At 43.2% G+C, this 20,419-nt stretch overlaps 1 protein-coding gene across 1 annotated transcript in view; it reads right to left on the reverse strand.

Moving 5' to 3' along the window:
* LOC146686680 (ryanodine receptor 3) overlaps positions 1–20,419 on the reverse strand; it is a 110,662-nt gene that overhangs the window by 59,588 nt on the left and 30,655 nt on the right. Inside the window, exons 4-22 of the mRNA XM_085441255.1 lie at positions 16,207–16,221; positions 15,662–15,736; positions 15,436–15,514; positions 14,773–14,885; positions 13,552–13,651; positions 13,159–13,252; positions 12,319–12,393; positions 11,717–11,873; positions 11,027–11,191; positions 10,514–10,635; positions 9,557–9,737; positions 8,658–8,793; positions 7,146–7,241; positions 6,724–6,842; positions 4,849–4,982; positions 4,317–4,558; positions 3,865–4,057; positions 534–750; positions 173–277 (exon numbers count right to left, since the gene is read on the reverse strand). Coding sequence (XP_085297381.1) covers positions 173–277; positions 534–750; positions 3,865–4,057; positions 4,317–4,558; positions 4,849–4,982; positions 6,724–6,842; positions 7,146–7,241; positions 8,658–8,793; positions 9,557–9,737; positions 10,514–10,635; positions 11,027–11,191; positions 11,717–11,873; positions 12,319–12,393; positions 13,159–13,252; positions 13,552–13,651; positions 14,773–14,885; positions 15,436–15,514; positions 15,662–15,736; positions 16,207–16,221 — 2,418 coding nt within the window. The remainder of the gene's footprint in view (positions 1–172; positions 278–533; positions 751–3,864; positions 4,058–4,316; positions 4,559–4,848; positions 4,983–6,723; positions 6,843–7,145; positions 7,242–8,657; positions 8,794–9,556; positions 9,738–10,513; positions 10,636–11,026; positions 11,192–11,716; positions 11,874–12,318; positions 12,394–13,158; positions 13,253–13,551; positions 13,652–14,772; positions 14,886–15,435; positions 15,515–15,661; positions 15,737–16,206; positions 16,222–20,419) is intronic.

A 20,419-nucleotide genomic window follows, 5' to 3' on the forward strand; every position in this document is an offset into this window, starting at 1 on the left:
GATGGTAAGTTGTCACACTCATCGAGAAAAAATTGTAATTGTCGTGTTTATTTCTCCACAAACATGGAAAACGGCATGGAGTATGCTTTTTATCTTTTGATCCGAGCGATGAACTTGTAGGAGAACAACATAAGCAACTAAATAACAATCTCATTAACAATCTAACCCTTACCTTGCCATAAGACCAGCCAAGCTCAATCTTATTCATGCCCCAGAGCTCATGGATATTTTCAGCCAGCTTGTCCCGAACCTTCTCCAAATGAGGCGGCATGACAATCTGAAGGAACAGGTAAGCAAATGAGCATTTTCCAAAAAGTTGTGCAAACTATAGAATGCAAAAAACTCAGTAGTTGAAACAAAGTAATGCAATTCTTTTGGAAAAATTAAACAAATACACAAGATGCATCAAATTCAAGATGAGCATTTTTTCAGTTGATTTGCATTCTTTTACATGTCACACTGCATCACAGCCTTTGTGAAAAAGGGGGCGTTTTTCTCATGATCACCATCCTGCACGCCTCCTGTGAGCTTACCTGGCTGGTTTCCACAGGTGTGGGGATGAAGGAGGCCTGCGACATGAACTGGGTGGTGCCCAGCAGATCTCGAACTCCGTCCACATCTCTCTTATACTCTTTCACCGGCTCCACCTTCATCTTCTCTTTTGGCAGCAGAGCCTCATAACACGGTGCGTAGCTTGATGGAGGCAGGAACTTGAAGTCACCGTGCCGTCCGCCCAACAGGAAACGAACCCTAACCAGAGAAAAGTTGCTCACGTGACTTGGCTTATTGCAATGTTTTACGTGCACACTAAAAGAAAATTAAATGCTGTTAATAAAAGAAGCGACTAGTGAAAAGAAAACTAATCCTCTACTTTTATTCTTAACTCTCTTAAACAGATTCTACTCCAATGGGGACACGTTTAGTTCTGTGAATGAAAAAAACATTGCAAAACCGTCTCTCGAGGCTCCTCAAAATAGCAGTTCAAGTAGTAGCAGTGACGCAACCAAGCTCATTCTCACTGCGGCCCTCAATTATTAAGCACTGAGGATGTGTGGCTGTCATGTTCTGGCACGTTTAAGTCCGTGGAGACGTTCACCCTGTTCACTGGGCCAATTCCAAGCTTCCACACGCTCACGCTCTGCTGTGACTGGTCAACACAGTGTTAGCTGTACAATCACCCGACCAATGAAAGAGTCAGATCAGACCTTGACAACACTTCAACTACTAAAAAGGACAAATCTGTTCCAAACAGCCTGTTTTATGAAATTGTAGACAATTTGGATTCTTTCACTCGGTCTGTAATAATGAAGCAGCTCAAGGGTCTTTGCATGTTGAACCTCTTTGTTATTATAAGCTGTGAGGTTGGCATCAGGACTCGTCCCCTGTCTGGTTTGTTCTTGTCACACCTTTACCAGGTGTGCTGGGCTGATGTAGAACTTGCGATCCTAAGTCTCTCCACTCTTTTCAGTCACCAATCTCATGCACTATTGAATCACGTGTCTCTCTGGAATGTCTGGAACTCCAGAGTTGTGAAAACCTTTCAGACACATGTGCCCGCTTCAGCTTGGAACCTCAGAAACACATTTTTTGCCTTCCAAATCACTCCGGGTACTTTACTGTTCACTTATATTGCCATATTTGGAATACTAAGATAAGATAAGATAAGATAACCTTTATTATACTGTGTGGAAATCTGGGGAAATACATACAAAACTTCACTTCAACCACTATGTAAAATTCAGAAAAAAGCAATCAGGATGATTACTAAAGCAGGATTTAGAGAGCACACTAACATTATGTTCTTGAAATTAAAAATTCTGAAGTTTATGGATCTTATAAAATATAAAACTGCAAAAATTATGTACAAAGCCAGATACAATATGTTACCAGGAAATGTACAGAGGATGTCTTTTGACAAAGAAGGGGACTATGAATTGAGGGGGAAATTAAATCTGAAGACTCTTAAAGCACGGACAAAGGTTAAAACCTTTTGTGTCACTATTTATGGGGTAAAACTGTGGAATAGTTTTACTGTGGACCTACAGCAATGCTCAAGAATTAGTCAGTTCATAAAGATGTTTCGAAAACTGCTTTAGGAAGAATATGAAACTGATAAAGTTGATCACCCATTGTGTGTATATATATACTAAATTGTATCTAAATTATATCTATCACTGTAGCTATGTTTATACATGTTCTCCTTGTTTATTGTGTGGGGTAAGTGATGATGGGAATTAGGTGAATAGTGGCATTCAATAAAATGTTGAGCATGGGGTAGGGATTAATAAGTATGTTATACTTCTTCCTACTCCATTTCAGACCTAATAATTGTCATTTCATGTCATTTAGACTTTGTTTTATTTTATTTTTTTTTGTTTTATCTGAGCACATACGTGTGTGTGTGTATTTACATATATATTCGTATTTGTAAATGCAAGTATGTGTAGTTGTGTATATATTGGGTTTTTTTTCTGTATATGTCTGAAATAAATACAAACCTGTAAAGGAGAAGACTCACCTGCTCACCTGCCTGCCCACTCTCCACCGATCCACCCTACTGTGGAAACTAGCCTCCTCCCCCAAAGCACCTCCCACTCAAATAAGACCATTTCCAGGTTCCACAATCCAGTCCACAAATCACGACCTCCGGTTGAACCATTGCTAACTCTGTTCCTCATCCTCCCCAGACCTCACATGCGCACGCTCAGTCCCACAACTTCCACCACATTAGATATGCTTATTCGCCAACTTGAAAATAAACACTTGATACACACAAACTCCCATCTGAGCGCATTTTCTGAGTCCATGCCAATCCTTAGTATGGCTCAGTGTTTCTGAGTGTAGAATGCATTGACCGAAGATGAAACGCTTGTAAAATAAGAAACATATTTCATGATCTAAAAGGTTATTTAGGCTTCCAATCAACAGCAAAGACTAACAAAAAAAACATGAAACTGACCAGTGACCTCTTGAAGGGGCCAATGAATCATTAGTTGTCTAATCACTTATCTTTGTTCTTTGGTCAACTCTGTTTTAAACATGTTACATAAATACATTTAACCTTTAACCTTTAAACTAACAGAAACAACCAATCCTCTACTTGCTCCAATTTTGCACCAGGTGCAAAGTAACAGCAAGCTGTCACAAAAAAACACTAAAATCCCTTAAAAAGGAACTGTTTAATATTTCAAGCAATTCTCATGCAGCATGTTGGCACATGAGCGTGTGTGTGAGTGGTAATAAACTCCTTATCTAACTTCTGTTAACCAGCGTAACAACTGGGTCAGTAACACACATTGTTCAATTAATCTTTTCTGCACGTCAGATAATACAGACAGTGTGAGAACAATGACGCTATTAAAAGTGACATCATTTGTGGAAAAAAATGCATGAAAATGATTTGAGAGACGGGGAAATCAAGCGGAGCGTTACGCCTTTTTCTTTCCTTTTCTTAGCCACACAGATGAACCACTTTTTTTTTTAAATGAATGATGATTGAACTCTGACGTTTTTTTAAAATAAATTCATTTTCTAATATTTAACATGACCAAACATTGTGGCAGGTGTCTCAGAGGGAACGTGGCAAAAGGCTACTGTGCTCTTCAAAGTCGGAGTCGATCATGGAATTGTGGGAAAACTGCTGGAGCTTGAAATTCCATTTTCAAGTCACATCAATCACACTATCAGTGGTCACCATGGAAACAGAATTTTTTTCCTGTTTTTTAAGCCGCGTCTAATCTAAAAGCCTCGAAGACAAAATGAAAGTCAGAATATAAAGATAGAATTTTTAGAATATATAAATATGAGTTTTTTCTGCCTGTTAACGTCTAATAAAGCATATGAACAGAAAAAATACACACTCACTTGACACCTGCAGAGAAACTGACAACAGGGAAGAAGAGTCCGTCTGTGTTGAAATTTTCAAACATGCCCTGGACGGGCTGTCCGTTGATCCTGAAGGATATGCTGGGGGCTCCAAGGTCCAGGCAGCAGCTCACCACGTCCTCTGAGGTCAGAATGTGCTGGTTCATAGACGCAACCGCCCGCGGGATACGACCTGATCGGGGCACACGCACAAACTGCTATGTGAAATACGACCTAGTGAGTTGTGCTGGCACAAATCACACCTCTACCTCCCTCTCTCACACACACATACTGTTGGATACACACATTTGCGCACAATGACACAGACTCTGGGCAAGGAGATCGTCCCTGCAGGGCACTGGTTCTGTCTAGACACAACTTGGCTGTAACCCAGGGTTACCGCTCATCTTCTAATGCTTTAGTTACTCCAGACACTGGCTTGTCCCACCCACCTGACCAGAGGTGGAGTCCATCAAAGCCGTACGAGTAGAGATCATCACCAACTCCATTACCTCCCCAGCCCTCTCCTCCTCCCGGGTAGGGTGCATAGCCTTTTGTGTTCGCCCAGCCGATTCTGAGGTGGGAGGGCTCGCTGGTCACAAAGTGGTCCACCTGGTCGATCATGAGTTCATAGTACCACTTCTTGTACTGAGCCGAGCCTTCACTCACGCCCAGGAAGATGTTCGGTCTCATGCTGGCAAAGAAGTACAATGTGACATCACCACCAGAGTTACATTTTTAATTACAATATTGTACTTTTCACTTAAAAAAAGCAAATTGCAACATTCCATACAAAGTTATTTAACTACTAAGATAAAAAACAAACAAACAAGAGATTAAAAAGCATATAATGATTTCACAAAAGATCCTCACCAGATTAATAAATTGAAAGTAAGCTTTAGACTCTAGAGAAATAACTGTGGGCTGAGTTATCAGAGAAGCAAGGAGGAGAAAGATAGCAAGATAAATAAATGGCTCTCTAACCTCTGGACATCATTGACCAGCTGGGTTTGCAACAGCAGATCTCTCTTGGGCAGCAAGTGATCGCAGATGAGGTTCTGATTGGTTCGCACAGCTACGCCATTACACACACACAGTGAACAGAGCACATCTAGTATCTAAAAAAGAAGGTGAAGGAGGTAGGGATAATAAGCAACACCATCTAATGGAAGACCATAACAGCACTTAACACTCACTAATGATAACACGTTTACTTCATTTTCCCTATTATACCCCAGATGTGCATCTGCACCTGAAAATGACTAATTATACTTCACTGTCCAGGATGCTGCCGGAGGGAAAGTCCCTTTATATGCAACCACTGCATAATTACTCTGCGATTGTTACTGGGTACAAAAACATGTTAAAGAATACCCTTTTGATGTTAGCTTAACAAAGCTGTAGAACTAAATGGGCCAGGGTGACAGCATAGAACACCTACGCTTTAGCATTGACCTTTTTCTCCTGCTTCCACTGCAAAACGGTACAGTCGGGCTGATTTACGACCCAGGCCGGCTCCTGATCTTATTTCACTGTTAAACAGACTGTTTCGTGTTAGGGGCACGCGGCTACGAAAAGCTCCAGGAGCCTTCTCAACAAGAAGAACCCCACTCATCTGTACAGTATGTACAGCTAATAGCCAGCAGATGGTCAGCTTAGCATGGAGACTGTGGCAAAGAGTGTTGCTCTTTCCAAGTTAGGTACACAAGCACCAGTGAAGTTCACATGTCGTGTGCTTCAACTGTTGAAAAAAACATTAAACACCAAGTTAATTTGCAGTTTTTATTTGAATGCTTTGTTCTAGTGCACTTCTTAGCAGGAGTAATTTGTTGTGCAGCCAGTCATAAGTCATAAGACAACTTCAATTGGTTGCATGTTATTGTGACATATTCATCGTACAGACACATAAACAAACAAAGAAAACATCACATTATTCCTTTATGCTTTTATTGGGGTTTTACATTTTTTTTCTGGTATTACTTTGTAAATCAATCTAATTTCAATGTATTTTATTTGAAAGTTTAGTATAATTATACTTGCCAACAACTACTTACAAAAGGAAGTACACAAAAAAATGGGGTAACGAGTCAGGTTTCTACAGGGAACAAAGCAATAATTATACTGTAAGTAATTTTAATCAGTCTAAACCGTGGGTGGGCAACTCCAGGCCTCAAGTGCCGGTGTCCTGCAGGTTTTAGATCTCACCCTTGGGTCAACACACCTGAATGAAAGGATTAGTTCATTACCAGGCCTCTGAGAACTTCAAGACATGTTGAGGAGGCAATTTAGCCATTTGAATCAGCTGTGTTGGATCAAGGACACATCTAAAACATGCAGGACACCGACACTCGAGGCCAGGAGTTGCCCTACCCCTGCTCTAAACCATATTTTATAATAAAGAAAACAAGACACAAATTCCATTGTAAGTAATTTTAAGTAATTTCTTGGTAATTTTGTGGAAAAACAACCAATATTTCCCCATCTTACATAAAAAGCGTGCTGTACATTTTGGTGGGTATGGAGTGGTTTAACCTCGCCTAATGTCCCAAGTGTACTACAGGAAAGTAAACAGTCCCTTTATGAGTAAACAGTGATTGTGAAAGGAAAACAAAATTAGTTAGACTTGGCTCCATCATCACGAAGGTCACATAGACCTGCAAATTTTAAAGGTATTTTTTCTTGTAGTTTCAAATAAAATACACATAAAAATTCAATTTCATTGCAGTCACGGGCCGTATTATAAAGTGTTACGCTTTTTCTTAACATAAATTGCTGTTCTTTGTATTGCATAGTTATTTTTCAACATGTGCATAACCCAGATGTGTATTTCACCGTGTAGCAACAACACTTACTGCTTACCTTGTGGTTGCGTCCATGCTTGTACAGCAGCGATATGATGGATTTAATGTGTCCTTTCTGGATGATATTGAGCGCCTCGGGGCTCTCGATTAAAATGCAGTGCAGAACTTCCAGAATCCCTGCACAGCCGCAAAATTCATCAATTACTTAACACTCGCAAAAGACACACCAAAGGACACTCGTCAAAGACGCATTCTGTCCGCACAGAGCAACAGAAAACCCTGCTGGTGCACTCCTTACTGCACATTTAAAAAGTAAAAGTCGCTATTCCCATGATTTCAGCCAACAGTGTCACCTTTCAAAAAAAGACTCCTGTACCTGTTAAAGAATTTTAATAGTTCTGCGATGTTGCACAAAAGCTCTCTCACACTGCTGTTTCACTGCAGGCTCATGTGTATGTGTCAGAATGCTAATGAGTGTACCTGAAGAGGACTCCAGTCTCTCCAGCTTGCTCACCAGCCAGTCCAGGTTGTTGGAGAACTGTGTGCAGTTGTTGCGGTTTCCTCGGATTAACGCAGCTGCAGGACACGAGGAAAGTGTGCACGAGTCAGCGCATTGCTTAATGTGACGACTTACACAACAGAAAAACAATGTCACGCAAAGGTGAACACTTTGAATTCATGCCCAAAGCCGGTTAAGGAAGACATTGTGCTTTGACACTCTTAAACATATTAGTTTTAGAAGATGCCTTAGAGAGAAGGTGGGACCAGACATAAACATATGAGGACAAACACACCCACATGTACGTCCTAGCATGAAAAAAACAGGGTCATCCGATGCAGGGAGACAAAGAAGAAAGGAGGGAGGCATCCCAAATCCACTTAGCCCCGCTGCTCTCAACCAGGTATGTGAAGAAGGGGGAAGGGGAACAGAGAAAGAGAGATGTGACTAGAACACTAATATGAGTCAGCAGGTGAAGTCAGTGTAAATAAGAGCGTGAAGGACATCCTTGGAGGGCAGAGAGGGCTTCAGTGTGGCGAGATGAAAGATAAACTCTACATACGGGCTATCTCAGCTTAAGAATGAAACTCATTTCAAACATGACAGGAAGAAAATCGTGCCTGCTCACAATTTTCTGCTCGTAAATGGATCTTTTTATGTGAAAGCTGCTGAAATAACAGTCGAGACAAACATTGTACTCATCAGATGGAAGATGGCAGGATATACAGACAGAGAGGAGGGAAGCAAAAAAAAAGCTTTTTCCTGCCAGGTCATTTTACTGAGATACGTCCTATATATGACGGAGCATATGGATGCAGTGCAAGAGGTTATAGTGAATTTGAAAAGGAGCGGTGATGACACTGGGCAGTAGGAACACAGAGAGCAAAACAAAACAGAGAACTGAGAGGACAGAGATGAAAATTGACATTAGGCAGCTAGAAAGAAATGAGGTCAGTGGGAAATACCCAAACACTGTGTGTGTGTGTGTGTGTGTGTGTGTGTGTGTGTGTGTGTGTGTGTGTGTGTGTGTGTGTGTGTGTGTGTGTGTGTGTGTGTCTGAGATGACTGATGTTGTTGGGTTGATGCCCTGGCATTGGGCCGCATGCCACCGAGCCATTTCTGCAACAATGTGTTTGTCTGTTTTGTTTTTGGAGTATTAGAAAAGTGTATTTATGGTTCATGTGTCTTCAATTCAGTTTTATTTATACAGCATCAATTCACAGCAACAGTCACAGAAAGGTGCTTTATACTGTGATGCAAAGAGCCTAAAATTATGTGGAGAAAACCGCTGTGATCAACCATCTGGAGACAGTGGGACGGAAGAACGCACTTTTAAAGAGGAAGAAACCTCTGGCAGAATCTCAGAGGTTTCTGCCGCATCCTGTGTGTCAGTGTGCAAATGTGAATCTGAACTTTCAATTTTAAGATTAATTGCAGTTGGCAGTGAGTCTGTGTGTGTATTTGTGTGTGTGCTGTTAAGACCAGCATCTCACCCAGCAGCTCATACAGCAGGTTGAGAATGTCTTTCCAGGCCGCTCCAGCCTCCGAGCCCGCGCACTCCCCAAAATGTGCGGCGCTGTTATAGACGTTCAGTCGGTCAATACAGTTGGACACCAGAGTCAGCATGCCCTAAAAAAGAGGCAGTGACACATGTCACATGACCCACCACATGTCACTGGTATAAGAGCTTCCTCTGATGAAATCTGCCCCCAGTTTTCAGTTAGTGTAATGCAGCTTCATGATGGTCTTGTACTGGTTTATTCTACAGACTTGAAATACCTGAGATCTGATATGCTAAATGGAAAGTGTTCCAGTTATTGTGACAAGCTGACCTTCGAGATTAGAATTAAGATAGAAATGTGCTCCTTTAGTCCCCCATAGAAAGGTACATAAGATTAAAAAATCCTTAAAAGATATGTAACTTGCAAAAATCAATACTCTATGTGTCGATAATCTTCAGATATATTGCAATCAAGTCTCTTATTTTATGGTCTCTCGAAGACATTTTGACACAGTTATGCTGTTGTATCCTGTAAGATTTAACCTGCTTTTCAGTGGGTGACATCATAGGGTCCCTCAGCGAGGCAGTTGACATTTTATAATTGATGAAAGCAATTTAGAGCCTAGAAGCTTAGCAGAAAGCTCAGTGCGCTCATGCCAGCCTCAGGAAAACTGCTGACACCGTCATATAAAGTGCGTCCAAATACAGGATGCCATTGAAACAAACCACAAAGAATCAATTGGTTTCGCTTTTTCAACTACTGCTAGCTTAATCACACGTGCACTCATTCACTAAAAGTGTCCCAATTGCAACCACGTTGAGATTCTTTTGCTCTGCCTGACTGCCTCGCGAGCTCTTTTTTACTAAACCTTCCTTGATGGATGAACTCACTTCCTGCTTGAAGAGGTTCTGTCTGTTTTTGAGCGAGCGCAGCTTGATCTGCCTTTCTTCGTGCTCCAGCTCGGCATCGGGGAGCTGGAAATAAGTGATGAGGTCATTAAGGGTTTGGAGCACCTCCTCCACGGGCAGAGCGACCAGTGCCCTGTTCTTAACACCCAGACAATCCAGGTCTCTGGGGGAAGTAGACAGAAAGAAAAAAACTCAATCACACATTTAACACTACTTGCCGTTTCTCAAATTCTCTCATTCATTCGAGGAAACAAACCATTGCTAAAGATACGACGACTGGGAAGCTGAACAGACTTGAGGAGAGGCAGTGATGACTAACACGATCTTTAACCCAACGGTTCATTCATGCTGAAATGCTGATTTCCGCTGGCCTGCTAAAAATAGCTCTAGTCCTATGCATGGGAGCGGTGTGTGTGTGGTGGTGGTGATGGTGGGGGCTGACAGATTCCTGCCCCTAAGTCTGACCCAGGAGACAGCAAGCCCTCTGATAACAAATACAGGCAATGGAAGCATCCACGTATGTGCTTCATAGCTCACCACACATAGCAGTGATGCCACTGCATTTCTATTTGGAAACATGTGGCTGGTCCACTGAGTGAACTGCATGGGGCACTGGCACCCCACTCAGACAAAACCCACAGGCCCCTCTTGTTACATCACGAGTTATATCACACCTATGAGTCTGTGGGCTTCGAAAATAGCCTTCAGATATAATTTGCCGATGTTGGAATGTCTTTATCATCAGGCGTAATTACGCTAAACCATCATCAACGTGGGTGCTTATGAAACTTGTCCCAGTGACAGGACATTTTGCAGATTACCCTAATAAAGTGGCCAAAGACAAATGTGGGCTGCAATTTGGTTTAATTGGCTAATTTGTGCAATCACATCCCTGTGCTGAAGTGAGCAACGGCACCGTTTTGTCACCGTGTAGCGTACCTGATGAATCGCTTAAAGAGAAGCGTGGTGTTGCGGATGATGCGCGCGGCGCGGGACTCCTCGTGCTGACAGCGCTGGAGGGTCAATCCGTCATCCATGTGACCTTCAGAATGCAGGCATGCCTTGAGAGGACGCCACAGGGCGAGAAAAGGGCGAGAAACATTGCCATGAGACGATATAAAGAAATGAGTAAAGAAATGAAGGAGGAGAACGCACTGAGCCACAGTGTCTGGAACACAGGTGCTGACACTACAGGCCACCTGGCTGTGTTTACATGCCGCACGCACGCACACCCCCTCTGCAACAGTAGCCAGGAGACGAGGTCTATATTTAGCAGAGGCAGAGATATGAGATGCAAACTAACAGAGGATCATCTTAACTCAATCAAGTCATTACTCTCGAAATAATTATCCACTCAAAGGAGTGTGATTTATTTATTAATGCTCCTTGTTTTCTCCATGTGCCTTGCATCTAAAGACAGAGCAGTGTGCGCTCGCGTATGTTGCCACTCACTCTTCTCTTGAGGGGACCCAGACGAGCAGATTTGACATCGGGCGCCTGGTACGAGAGCCAGAGACCCGCGGCCACGTGCATGATGAAGCAGATCGAGTCCCCGTATTTAATCTCAGCCACTCCCATTCCCTCGATGTCGCGCTTGGGGCTCTGCTCCAGCTTCTCCTGCACAGAAAGGAAGGAAAAGAGACCCAGATTTGCTCTTAATCAAACCACGACCAAATATTAGCTGCATCTACAACTTAAAGCTCTCCGCCCATCACAAGCAAGAAAGCTGTATTTGTTTTGCTTTTAGGATTAGATGTAAATAATGTAAATCAAGTCAGCTGCTTAACATATTCTGCAAGACATGCTTCAGATCCACATTGGAAGGGGGTCAGTAATTGGTTCAGCATCACTATTCATTTCAAGAAACTATATTGAACAGAGTAGTTAAACGGTCGCTTCAGTTAGAGTCGGCAAGTTCAGCTAAATTAACCTCAATGGTGTCGTTTTCGCTCGTCCAATGATTCTTGCAATTTTCATTGTCCTTGAAAAAGCTGTGATTTTCCAGCCCAAGGATATTTGGCAGTTCATTCGTAAAAGGTTAATAGGTGATCCTTCATAAAGCCTTCTTGCTGGTGTTTAAATGGGAAAGGGTGTGGCTGATCCTGTATGATGCAGTTCATTTCTGTGTGCATGTGTCCTTACCTTAGAGGCTCTGAAGCAGAAGGCCGTTGCAACGGTGTCAGACCTCTCCCGATCCTGAAGCACCAGCCCCCTGTCCTCCGTTAGAGCCAGGTAGTGACCGGTGGTCAGGTGCCGTAGCCGGAAGGGCTGACCCCAGCGGATGTGGCTCCCGCTCCAGCTGTCAACGCCACAACCGCACATTAATATTAAGCATACACAAAAATGTTCAGTTCACAAACCCAGGGAGATTTGCTAATTAGCTGATCTAAAAAAAACTGCTGCCAGCTGTTAATTATCTAGTAGATATGAATTGAATCAGTTGGAAACGGATGAAAACATTTTTGTAATTATGCACCTTTTTTTTCCTTTTTAGGAAACAAACAGCATCAAAAACATGGCAGAAATCAAAGGGGAACGGCAGCAAAGACAGAGGGAAAGAGAAAGAGGGGATAAGGCAGAGGCCAAAGTGCAGCAGTGAGGAAAGGAGAACAGATAAAATGGAAACAATGAACAAAAGACAGAAAAGAAAGGTGGAAAGGACAGCGATGAACTAAACAAAAACAAAGGAGAGAGTTACAGGAAGAAAGGCAACAGATAAAAGATCACATGAAACACAAAACCACCTGATTCGGAGTGGCTCCAGCCTCCACAAGGACCTCGCCTTGGCACCAGCTTTACCCGTCTCATAGTTGACTATCCTGAGGATGAGAGAGAAGCATCAGTGTGTGTGTGTGTGCAGATGCTTTAACTGTCTAGCTGCCACGGACACTCTCAAGGTCATTCATCCCGGCCCTCTCTCCTCTCATTTGTCACACTGATATTCACAGACAAGATGTTTGACTTTGGCACATAAGCACGCTGTTTTTACTCTGCCGACTGCGGCGTCACATCCTTCAAACACAGACGAGTCCCGATAAATCGCAGCTACGCCGTCTCTCAGTGATATGGGTGACTAGGTCCCAAGATAAAAGAAATCGCTCATCGACCCCTTGGTGACAGTTTGGAGTGCGTTTGATCTGCCCCAGAAAAATGTGAGACCTCTAAAAAGCACGCTCCATCTGTGAAATATCAAGGAGTAAAAGCCAAAGCTAGAAATTAGAATTAAATCTAATCCTGCTCCGGTCTAAAAACAGAAACTGTGTGCACATCGTGTGTATCACAGAGGAAGACGCACACATCTTTTGGCACCTGGCTGAATGTGTACGGGCCCGTGTAGTGCCCGCTGTTTTGACCCACTTCAGGCCCAGTGTGCCATTATTCAGCGCTCTGCCTTATGTGAGTTGGCACCAAGCAGCTATGCTGTAGGTAAAAATAACACCGCAGCCATTTTGGCTCCCGTGGGGAGGGGGGCGGGGTCACACTGGTCACAGAGCGTGGTGGAAACAGAGGGCTGGCAGCTCCATTAGCTTCTCATGTGCTGTGTAACTACTTTAGCTTTGCCCCTGCGATGCTGTGTTAGGCACCTCTGCTGCTCTTCACTCTGGTCTGATCCCGGGATTGTAACAACCTCGTCATGTCCGTGGAACAGCCGCATCACGTGACCACCTAACAGGTAGCCTATTGGAGAAGGACAAAGAAAAGATTTGGCATCTCAGAGATGAAATCAGGAAAAATAGACAATCCATATCACAGAGGTTTAAGTGTTTAACTGCCATATTTAAGTGTTTTACCCATTTTTAAATACAGTTAGAAACATTAAACTCGTTGCAAATTTAGCCACTGTCACCTGGATTTGACTGAATATGCAGAAAATTCAAATTATATGGGCTGCAAAATTCATCACAACACTGTCTTCAAGTATATTTGTCTCTCTTTTTTACCTGAAGGTATATCAAATGATTATGTAAAGTCTCTACCTTCTTCTATGTTGCTACCAGAGCAGATGGGATGGACGTTCCACAGAGTCTGCATGAAGGAAGCGTCCACCTGGATGTTGCCACTTGAGATGGATAAATGCTGCAGGAAAGAGCACATCCAGCTTTCACTTTTGTGTACAACTACAGAAATATGCAAGTGACAGCACTGTGATCTTATGAGCAATCAGCAATGTATCTACATCTTTACGAGCCACATGTTTGATTTGGCAAAACCTTCACATCAGATGCCCTACCTGACGTGACCTCCCCCATTTATGTGAGCTTGGGATCGACACTAGGAGTGCACTTGCTTGTGACCTGGGTTTGTAATGCATGATTGTATTGATTCAACTTGAAAAGGATGATGAGTTGTCAGTTGGAGCTTGAAAGTCTATTACCACTGATGCAGAAGAAGACTCCAATTTATCGATGAGCGCTCAGGGATACACAAACAGATTATAATGTAGAGAATATGTGTGTGTGTGTGGTTTCCACAGTGTTTGTGCATCCAAAAAACAAATTTTGTGGCAGCTGTGTCCTGATCATCCTCCTTCCCCAGAGTCTCCTGCAGCCCTCTCGGTGCTTGTGTGTCTTCACATACCACAGTGTGTGTGACAGCTGGGACAGACTACCAGATTGGCATTGCTGACTGTAAGGCGATAGTGGTCATCTGTCCGTGCGCCCAACTGCCGTGGGGCTGTAAGCACCGCCTGGCTGCTGTCACAAACTTCACGGATCATGGAGAACATGTTTCCCAGGGTTAGCGTCCGAGTCCGTGTGCTCAGTGGGCAAAGTTAGTCTAAAAGTGAAAGTTACCCGCTGCTGAAAAAGTTAGAATCATAGCTGCAGAGGAGAGGAATGTTTGGGCGTGACCAGAATGATTACGTAGGAGCTTGATTTGAAAAGGCACTGGAAGCAAAGAAATCATAATCCCCCCCAGAGATCAGACGTGATGCAGTGCAGATCAAATTTTGCTTAATGTAATTGTATGCATTTTTGCAGTCATCCGGAGGGGGAAAAAAGTTGTTGCTTTTAATGTTAAGCCTCCAGCTGGAGAGAGGTCACGGAGAGAGCCGCAGCATGTGGTAACAGGATTGCTATAATCTGAAATTTTGCCACATCAGGGGAGTAGAATTGATGCGCTCCTACCAAGACCTCTGTGTTATGATCACTCAAATGCACGCACACACACACATACACACCGGCAAACACTAGACTTACAAGGTATCGCTCTGAGGACACGCTGACGAGGATGAGGTCATCGCCGATGCGTACTTTCTCTCCCTCTGATCTCTGCTTGGAGGCTGGATGGATTGTCCACCAGCAAGCCTCACCTGCAACAGTAAGCGCACGCATACACAAACACGTTTCTTCTATATTTTTAATCAAACACCACTGCCCAAATACCCCCTGTAATTACTAATATTGTCGCAGTGGGCTGAAGATGAGGGCACATGGGTCACCGCAGCAAGATTTTCAAGTGAAATTGAGGCGACTGCTCATCGAGCGTATCACATGATGCAATTAACAAGTGCAAACAGAAGTGGGTCCAGGTATCAGCCTGCCACACATGAGGGTGTTAAATATTCTGCACAGATGAAATCATAGCTGACAACAAGAAGCACAAAGTAAGTGTACACTGCTTCACTGTGGGAGGGGGGGTATCAACTGAGATTCTGAAAAGACAAACAGTGAAATTCACTCGCAAACAAACGAAGAGCGGGAAGAAAGATAAAGAGGGGACGTTCAGACAGCGAAGAGGAGGTTAGATAGATTTAAAGAAGCAGACGGAGGCGGAACAAAGACGGAGAGAGACAGGCGTAGCGACAATGACAAAGGGAACGGAGGAAGATAAAAGGGAACTGCACCGGAGCTTTTATTTACCTGTTGAATCCTCCTGCAGGCCGACATCAAAGGAAAGCTTATCTGTCTGTGACCTTGATGTCTTCAAACAGGCCAGGTACTGTGGTCAACACACACATCAAACCACAAAAGACAGAGCTGTCACACGCTTCCTGTATTTGACAAGGGTCATTTTTGATATACCGTATAAATCAACCGTTATAATCTGTCGTGATTTGTTTAGCGGGGATTGTTTGAGATCTCTCACCATAGAGCTGAAGGAATGCCGCAGGAGGATGGCGTGTCCGTACAGCAGAGTCTTGTGTCCTCCACTCTGCGCTGCCTATAGAGACGATTCACAAACACATGTACACAAGCGCATAGTTACATGTCAGCTCAGTGTTCTGTCAGAACAACCCCAGTGGTCTCCCTCCAACCGCTTCAATCGAACCTCTGACACTGAATGTTGACCTCATCGACGACTAGGGTGACCTCAAGCTGGGGGCACGCATCTCCTGGGGAGGGTTTGCACCCAGTCTCTCCAATGAACACATGCAATCTGCTCCTGTATCCGTGAGTGAGCAGGATACGGGCTCATCTTTCCAGCACTCCAGCTACAGGAATGTGGGAGGATGCACACTGTAAACTACTGTCAGTCTCTGGATGCAATGTCAGTATTAGCAGACAATGACTCCATCGCCTTGGGGATTGGGTTAAGATGCAGGAGGGGGAACAATTAATATATCTATTGGGAGAAATGCAAAAGGGGGTGTTTTTTTTTTCTCTTTGGCAATCAACTCCCATGTTACTCACCTTCCTTATGAGCCTCTAGGAAGCATTAAGGTAAGAAAGAGTGTTATTATTCAGAAAAGAGCTACTGTTCTCCTGAGCCTGTCTGCTTTAGGTGGTACAAATTTAGGGCCACACACAGCTGTTACTTATTTAAAGGAATGAAGAAAAAGAAGCTGACAATCTTTTTTTGTGTGTGTTTTACAGTGAAGCCACTGGAAAACAAATATTTTCTACAAGCCAAGCAGGATACTAACTATACAGTATGTTTCCAGCAAAGCTGAGTTTATTCTATGCAATTTTACAAAATTGTAGTTACGTAATATCCAAGCGCTATGTGAATCATGGCTCGTTTTATAAAATCATAGTGTGGTCCTACATCTTCTTTTGCCGCGTTTCTATTTCTCTCTCTATCCCCCTCAGTTGGCTACTGGGACAATAGCGGGCCTGTGATTTGATGCAGTTGTGTTCTGCAGACTGCAGTACTGGCTTTCAGGCTTCTTCTGTGCTGCTGGTAACTGCTCTAAGCTGGCTGAGGGGCTGAGTCTAATGCAGTGAGGCATGCAGCACTGCAATCACCACAGCGGATAAACCCCAAACTCACTTTCCTGTCCCAATGACGGGCTGTGCATGATCAGCAAGAAAAGTTATTTTCTAAATGTAGAGACACATTGCAGCAAAAATGTAATATAACTTAAGCATGTGAAAAGAGCAAAGCTGTTATAACCCCTGGATGAATGAACCATATGGGAGAAAACTTTTGAATGATGCTGTCTCCAACTATAGATCACAAACCGCCGTACCCAGTGCCAGAAATAATTATTATTTGATCCAATGCTGAAACTGCAATTTTGTTCATTTACGTAGAAATGAAAAGTCTCAGATTTTCATGATAGAGAGCAACTACAGAAAAAATACAATATTCAAAAGTTATAAATCAGTTTCCACGTCATTTAATATTTGATCTCTTACAATCCAGCCTGCCTCCAACAGACTAGGTGTATGTCCATGTGGCACACAGATTACAATCAATTAATCAATCAATTACAGATATTCTGTTACCTTCACACCAAGCTTGGGCAGCTGTTGGTTTGGTTATTCAGAAATAGAAGAAATATAAAATAACTATCAATCGCCCTGAGTCTGGAACTCCATGCAAGATCTTGCCTCATGGGATGAGGATAATCATGAAAAAGGCAGTGTATTAGCCCTATGAGCTTGTTAGTGATCTGAAGGCAACTGGGACCATTGGTAACACACTATAATGGATTGAAATCTGGCAGCACCTGCAACACCCCCCGCTCAAGAAGGCACACGTACAGGCTTGTCTTAAGCTATGAATTAGGAATCATTTAAGAATCTAAATGATTCAGAAAAGATTGGGAGAAAGTAATGAAGTCAGATGAAACCAAAACGATGCTCTTTGGCACTTTTTCTGCTAAGTTACAGGATGACTTCACTACACTGACAGCCAGTGGATGGGAAGATGTAGCATAATATATCAGATGAGAACCTCCTTCCTTCAGTTAACATAGGTCTTTCAGCATGACAGTGACACATCACCAAGGTAACAAAGGAGTAGCTAAAGAAGAAGACCATTATGGTTATGGAGTAGCCTAGCCAGTCTCCAGACCTCAGTCCTACAGAAAATCTGTGGAGGAAGCTGAAGCATTAAGACAAATTACTTATTCCACTGAATGACATGCAAATCATTCTTTAATTCATAACTTTATTAAATTCATTCATTCATTCACTTCCGCTTCTCCTTTTCAGGGTTGCGGGGGGCGCTGGAGCCTATCCCAGCTGTCATAGGGCGAGAGGCGGGGTCCACCCTGGACAGGTCGCCAGTCTGTCGCAGGGCCAACACACAGAGACAGACAATTTGGATTATCCACTTAACCTACAAGTTTATTAAATGTGTTTTTTTTCTGGAACTCTGGTTGATATACTGTTTCTCAACATTTAAATGAAACTACTAGGAAAATTGAGAGAAATTATGGATTTCTTTGGAAGCGAGCAAACTTACAAATTCAGCTGGGGATCAAATAATTATTTCCCCACTGCATGGTGTGTGAGCCTGCAGCAGGTATTCCCCAGTGACCAGTCTTACCACTCGCCCATTCTGACCAGCAACCCTCCAATATGGGCTGGGATACTTTATATTAGTAAAGACAAATTTGCACTTAGTAATTATTAGTGGATACTGATCTGAATGCGGCCTGGCATTTACACTAGTTGCTGTGTGTTGTCTTTGCAGGTACCTTGTTGTGCCCTTTGTGTCTCTGTGCCTTCTGGCTAAAACCGCTTGAACTGCCTGAACTCAACAACCATTTGCTCCAGCCACTGTCTATTGATGAGCCCATCTGTTCAAAGACATATTGATTTCAGAGCCTCAGCCGAGACATATTCACCCTCCATTTCCCCTTTAATGGCGCTTCCTCCAGTGACATTTCAGTGCAGGCAAGAATGATGAATAGGTAGACAATATCGAAAACAGATAAACGTGAGAGGAGAGAACGCACTCGAGTGACACGTTCAAATTGCCAATCCAAGAAGTCTAAAAAGTCTCTGGAGTATTTGCTACACGGGTACGTAAAGTGAGACGGGTTACAATATAAATGTTTGCGATAAGTAAATCCAATAGGTGTATGTACACGAGAATTCATCTCAAAAATAAGGTCAATTTGATCTTTGAATTTAGTGTTTATAGTTTTTTTTTATTGATTAAAGGAGGAAAAGAGGTCAAAATACTTCTCTACTCTCAGCCAGCTGGAGGCATCGTTAGAGTCTCAGTCTGACTGACAGTCTGCTCAGACTCGAGCAGGCAACGTTTATTTATTTATTCCTTTTTTAACTGATTGTAAAGTAGGAACCAAAATCAGCAGCTTAACTGACCTAAGTAACATTTCCTGTCATTCCTGTTTTATCAGGTTTGAACATTTGTTTTAGATGCTTATGCATCGTAATGTAACATCATATCAGCAGCATATCACCGTGGGCAGCACGGTGGCACGGTGGTTAGCACTGTTGCCTCACAGCAAGAAGGTCCTGAGTTCAGTTTCTATGTGGAGTTTGCACGTTCTCCCGTGTTTGTGTGGGTACTCCGGCTTCCTCCCACAGTCCAAAGACATGCACTTAGTGGGGGTGGGTTAATTGGCCATAGGTCTCTGTCTCTGTCTATGTGTATGTGTTAGCCCTGCGACAGACCGGCGACCTGGCCAGGGTGTTACCCCGTCTCTCGTCCTAAGACAGCTAGGATAGGCTCCAGCCCCACCGAAACCCCGAAAAACGATAAGCGAATGGATGAGTGACATCTCGAGCTCTAGTTCACACCTTGTCTATTATTTGTAGTAGAAGTAGTGTTTCTGTTTGTGCTCCTGCTTTGGTTCTTTTGTGTTTCTTTGTCGTGGCATCCTGGCTATCTTCACTTGTACGTTAGTTGAATTTCACCTGTTTCAGTTTCCTAATCAGCCCTTAGTGTATAAATAGTCCTGTGTTGCTCTTTGTGGTATTGTATGTTGTCCTTTTCATTTTCTGTGTTTTCCCATGTTGCTATTTCCTGTGTCTTTTTGGAGTTCACTTCCTGTTTTCCTCTGTTTGGTCTGAATTTGTGTGAACTGAACTGAAGTATTTCAATGTTACAGCTGAGCAGATAAAAAGCAGGTGCAAAGTGATGCCTGCAGAGCCCCTTTCTCATTGAGTGCAGAGGAGGAGCAGAGGCCAGTAGTACGAAGCAGGATTTGGGTTTTCAGTATTACAAAGGCAGTTCACTTCTTAGCAGACTGCATCACCATGGCAACTTATACTGCAGATCTAACCTGATACTGAGTAGGATATCCTTGAGATTAGCGATCAGCATGTGTGAAATCACCACCTACTGACCAATCAGTTCTCCGGAAAATGGTGTCACTACTATTCCAGCATTACCTGCGAGATATTCCTGGAAGGGTGAAGATGGTAAGAGCATCTCAATTCGTTTAATCGAGTCTGAAGTCATTGTCTCTCCCCGATGAGCATCAGTAAGACATTTAGATTCGTCTTCCGTGTTGTAGTTGAGCTTATACCAAATGTTTCCAAAGCACTTCACTCAACAATCTTCCTCACACACACACACACACACACACACACACACACACACACACACACACACACACACACACACACACACACACACACACACACACACACACTTTGTCTGCAGTAGCTGTGTTGCTTGCTGCCTGCTCTGCCAGTAGAT

The sequence above is a fragment of the Copadichromis virginalis genome, linkage group LG19 (assembly GCF_057382275.1).
Source record: "Copadichromis virginalis isolate Kocher_CV1m ecotype Utaka linkage group LG19, C_Virginalis_male_GT1.1, whole genome shotgun sequence".
In the NCBI taxonomy this organism is placed as follows: domain Eukaryota; kingdom Metazoa; phylum Chordata; class Actinopteri; order Cichliformes; family Cichlidae; genus Copadichromis; species Copadichromis virginalis.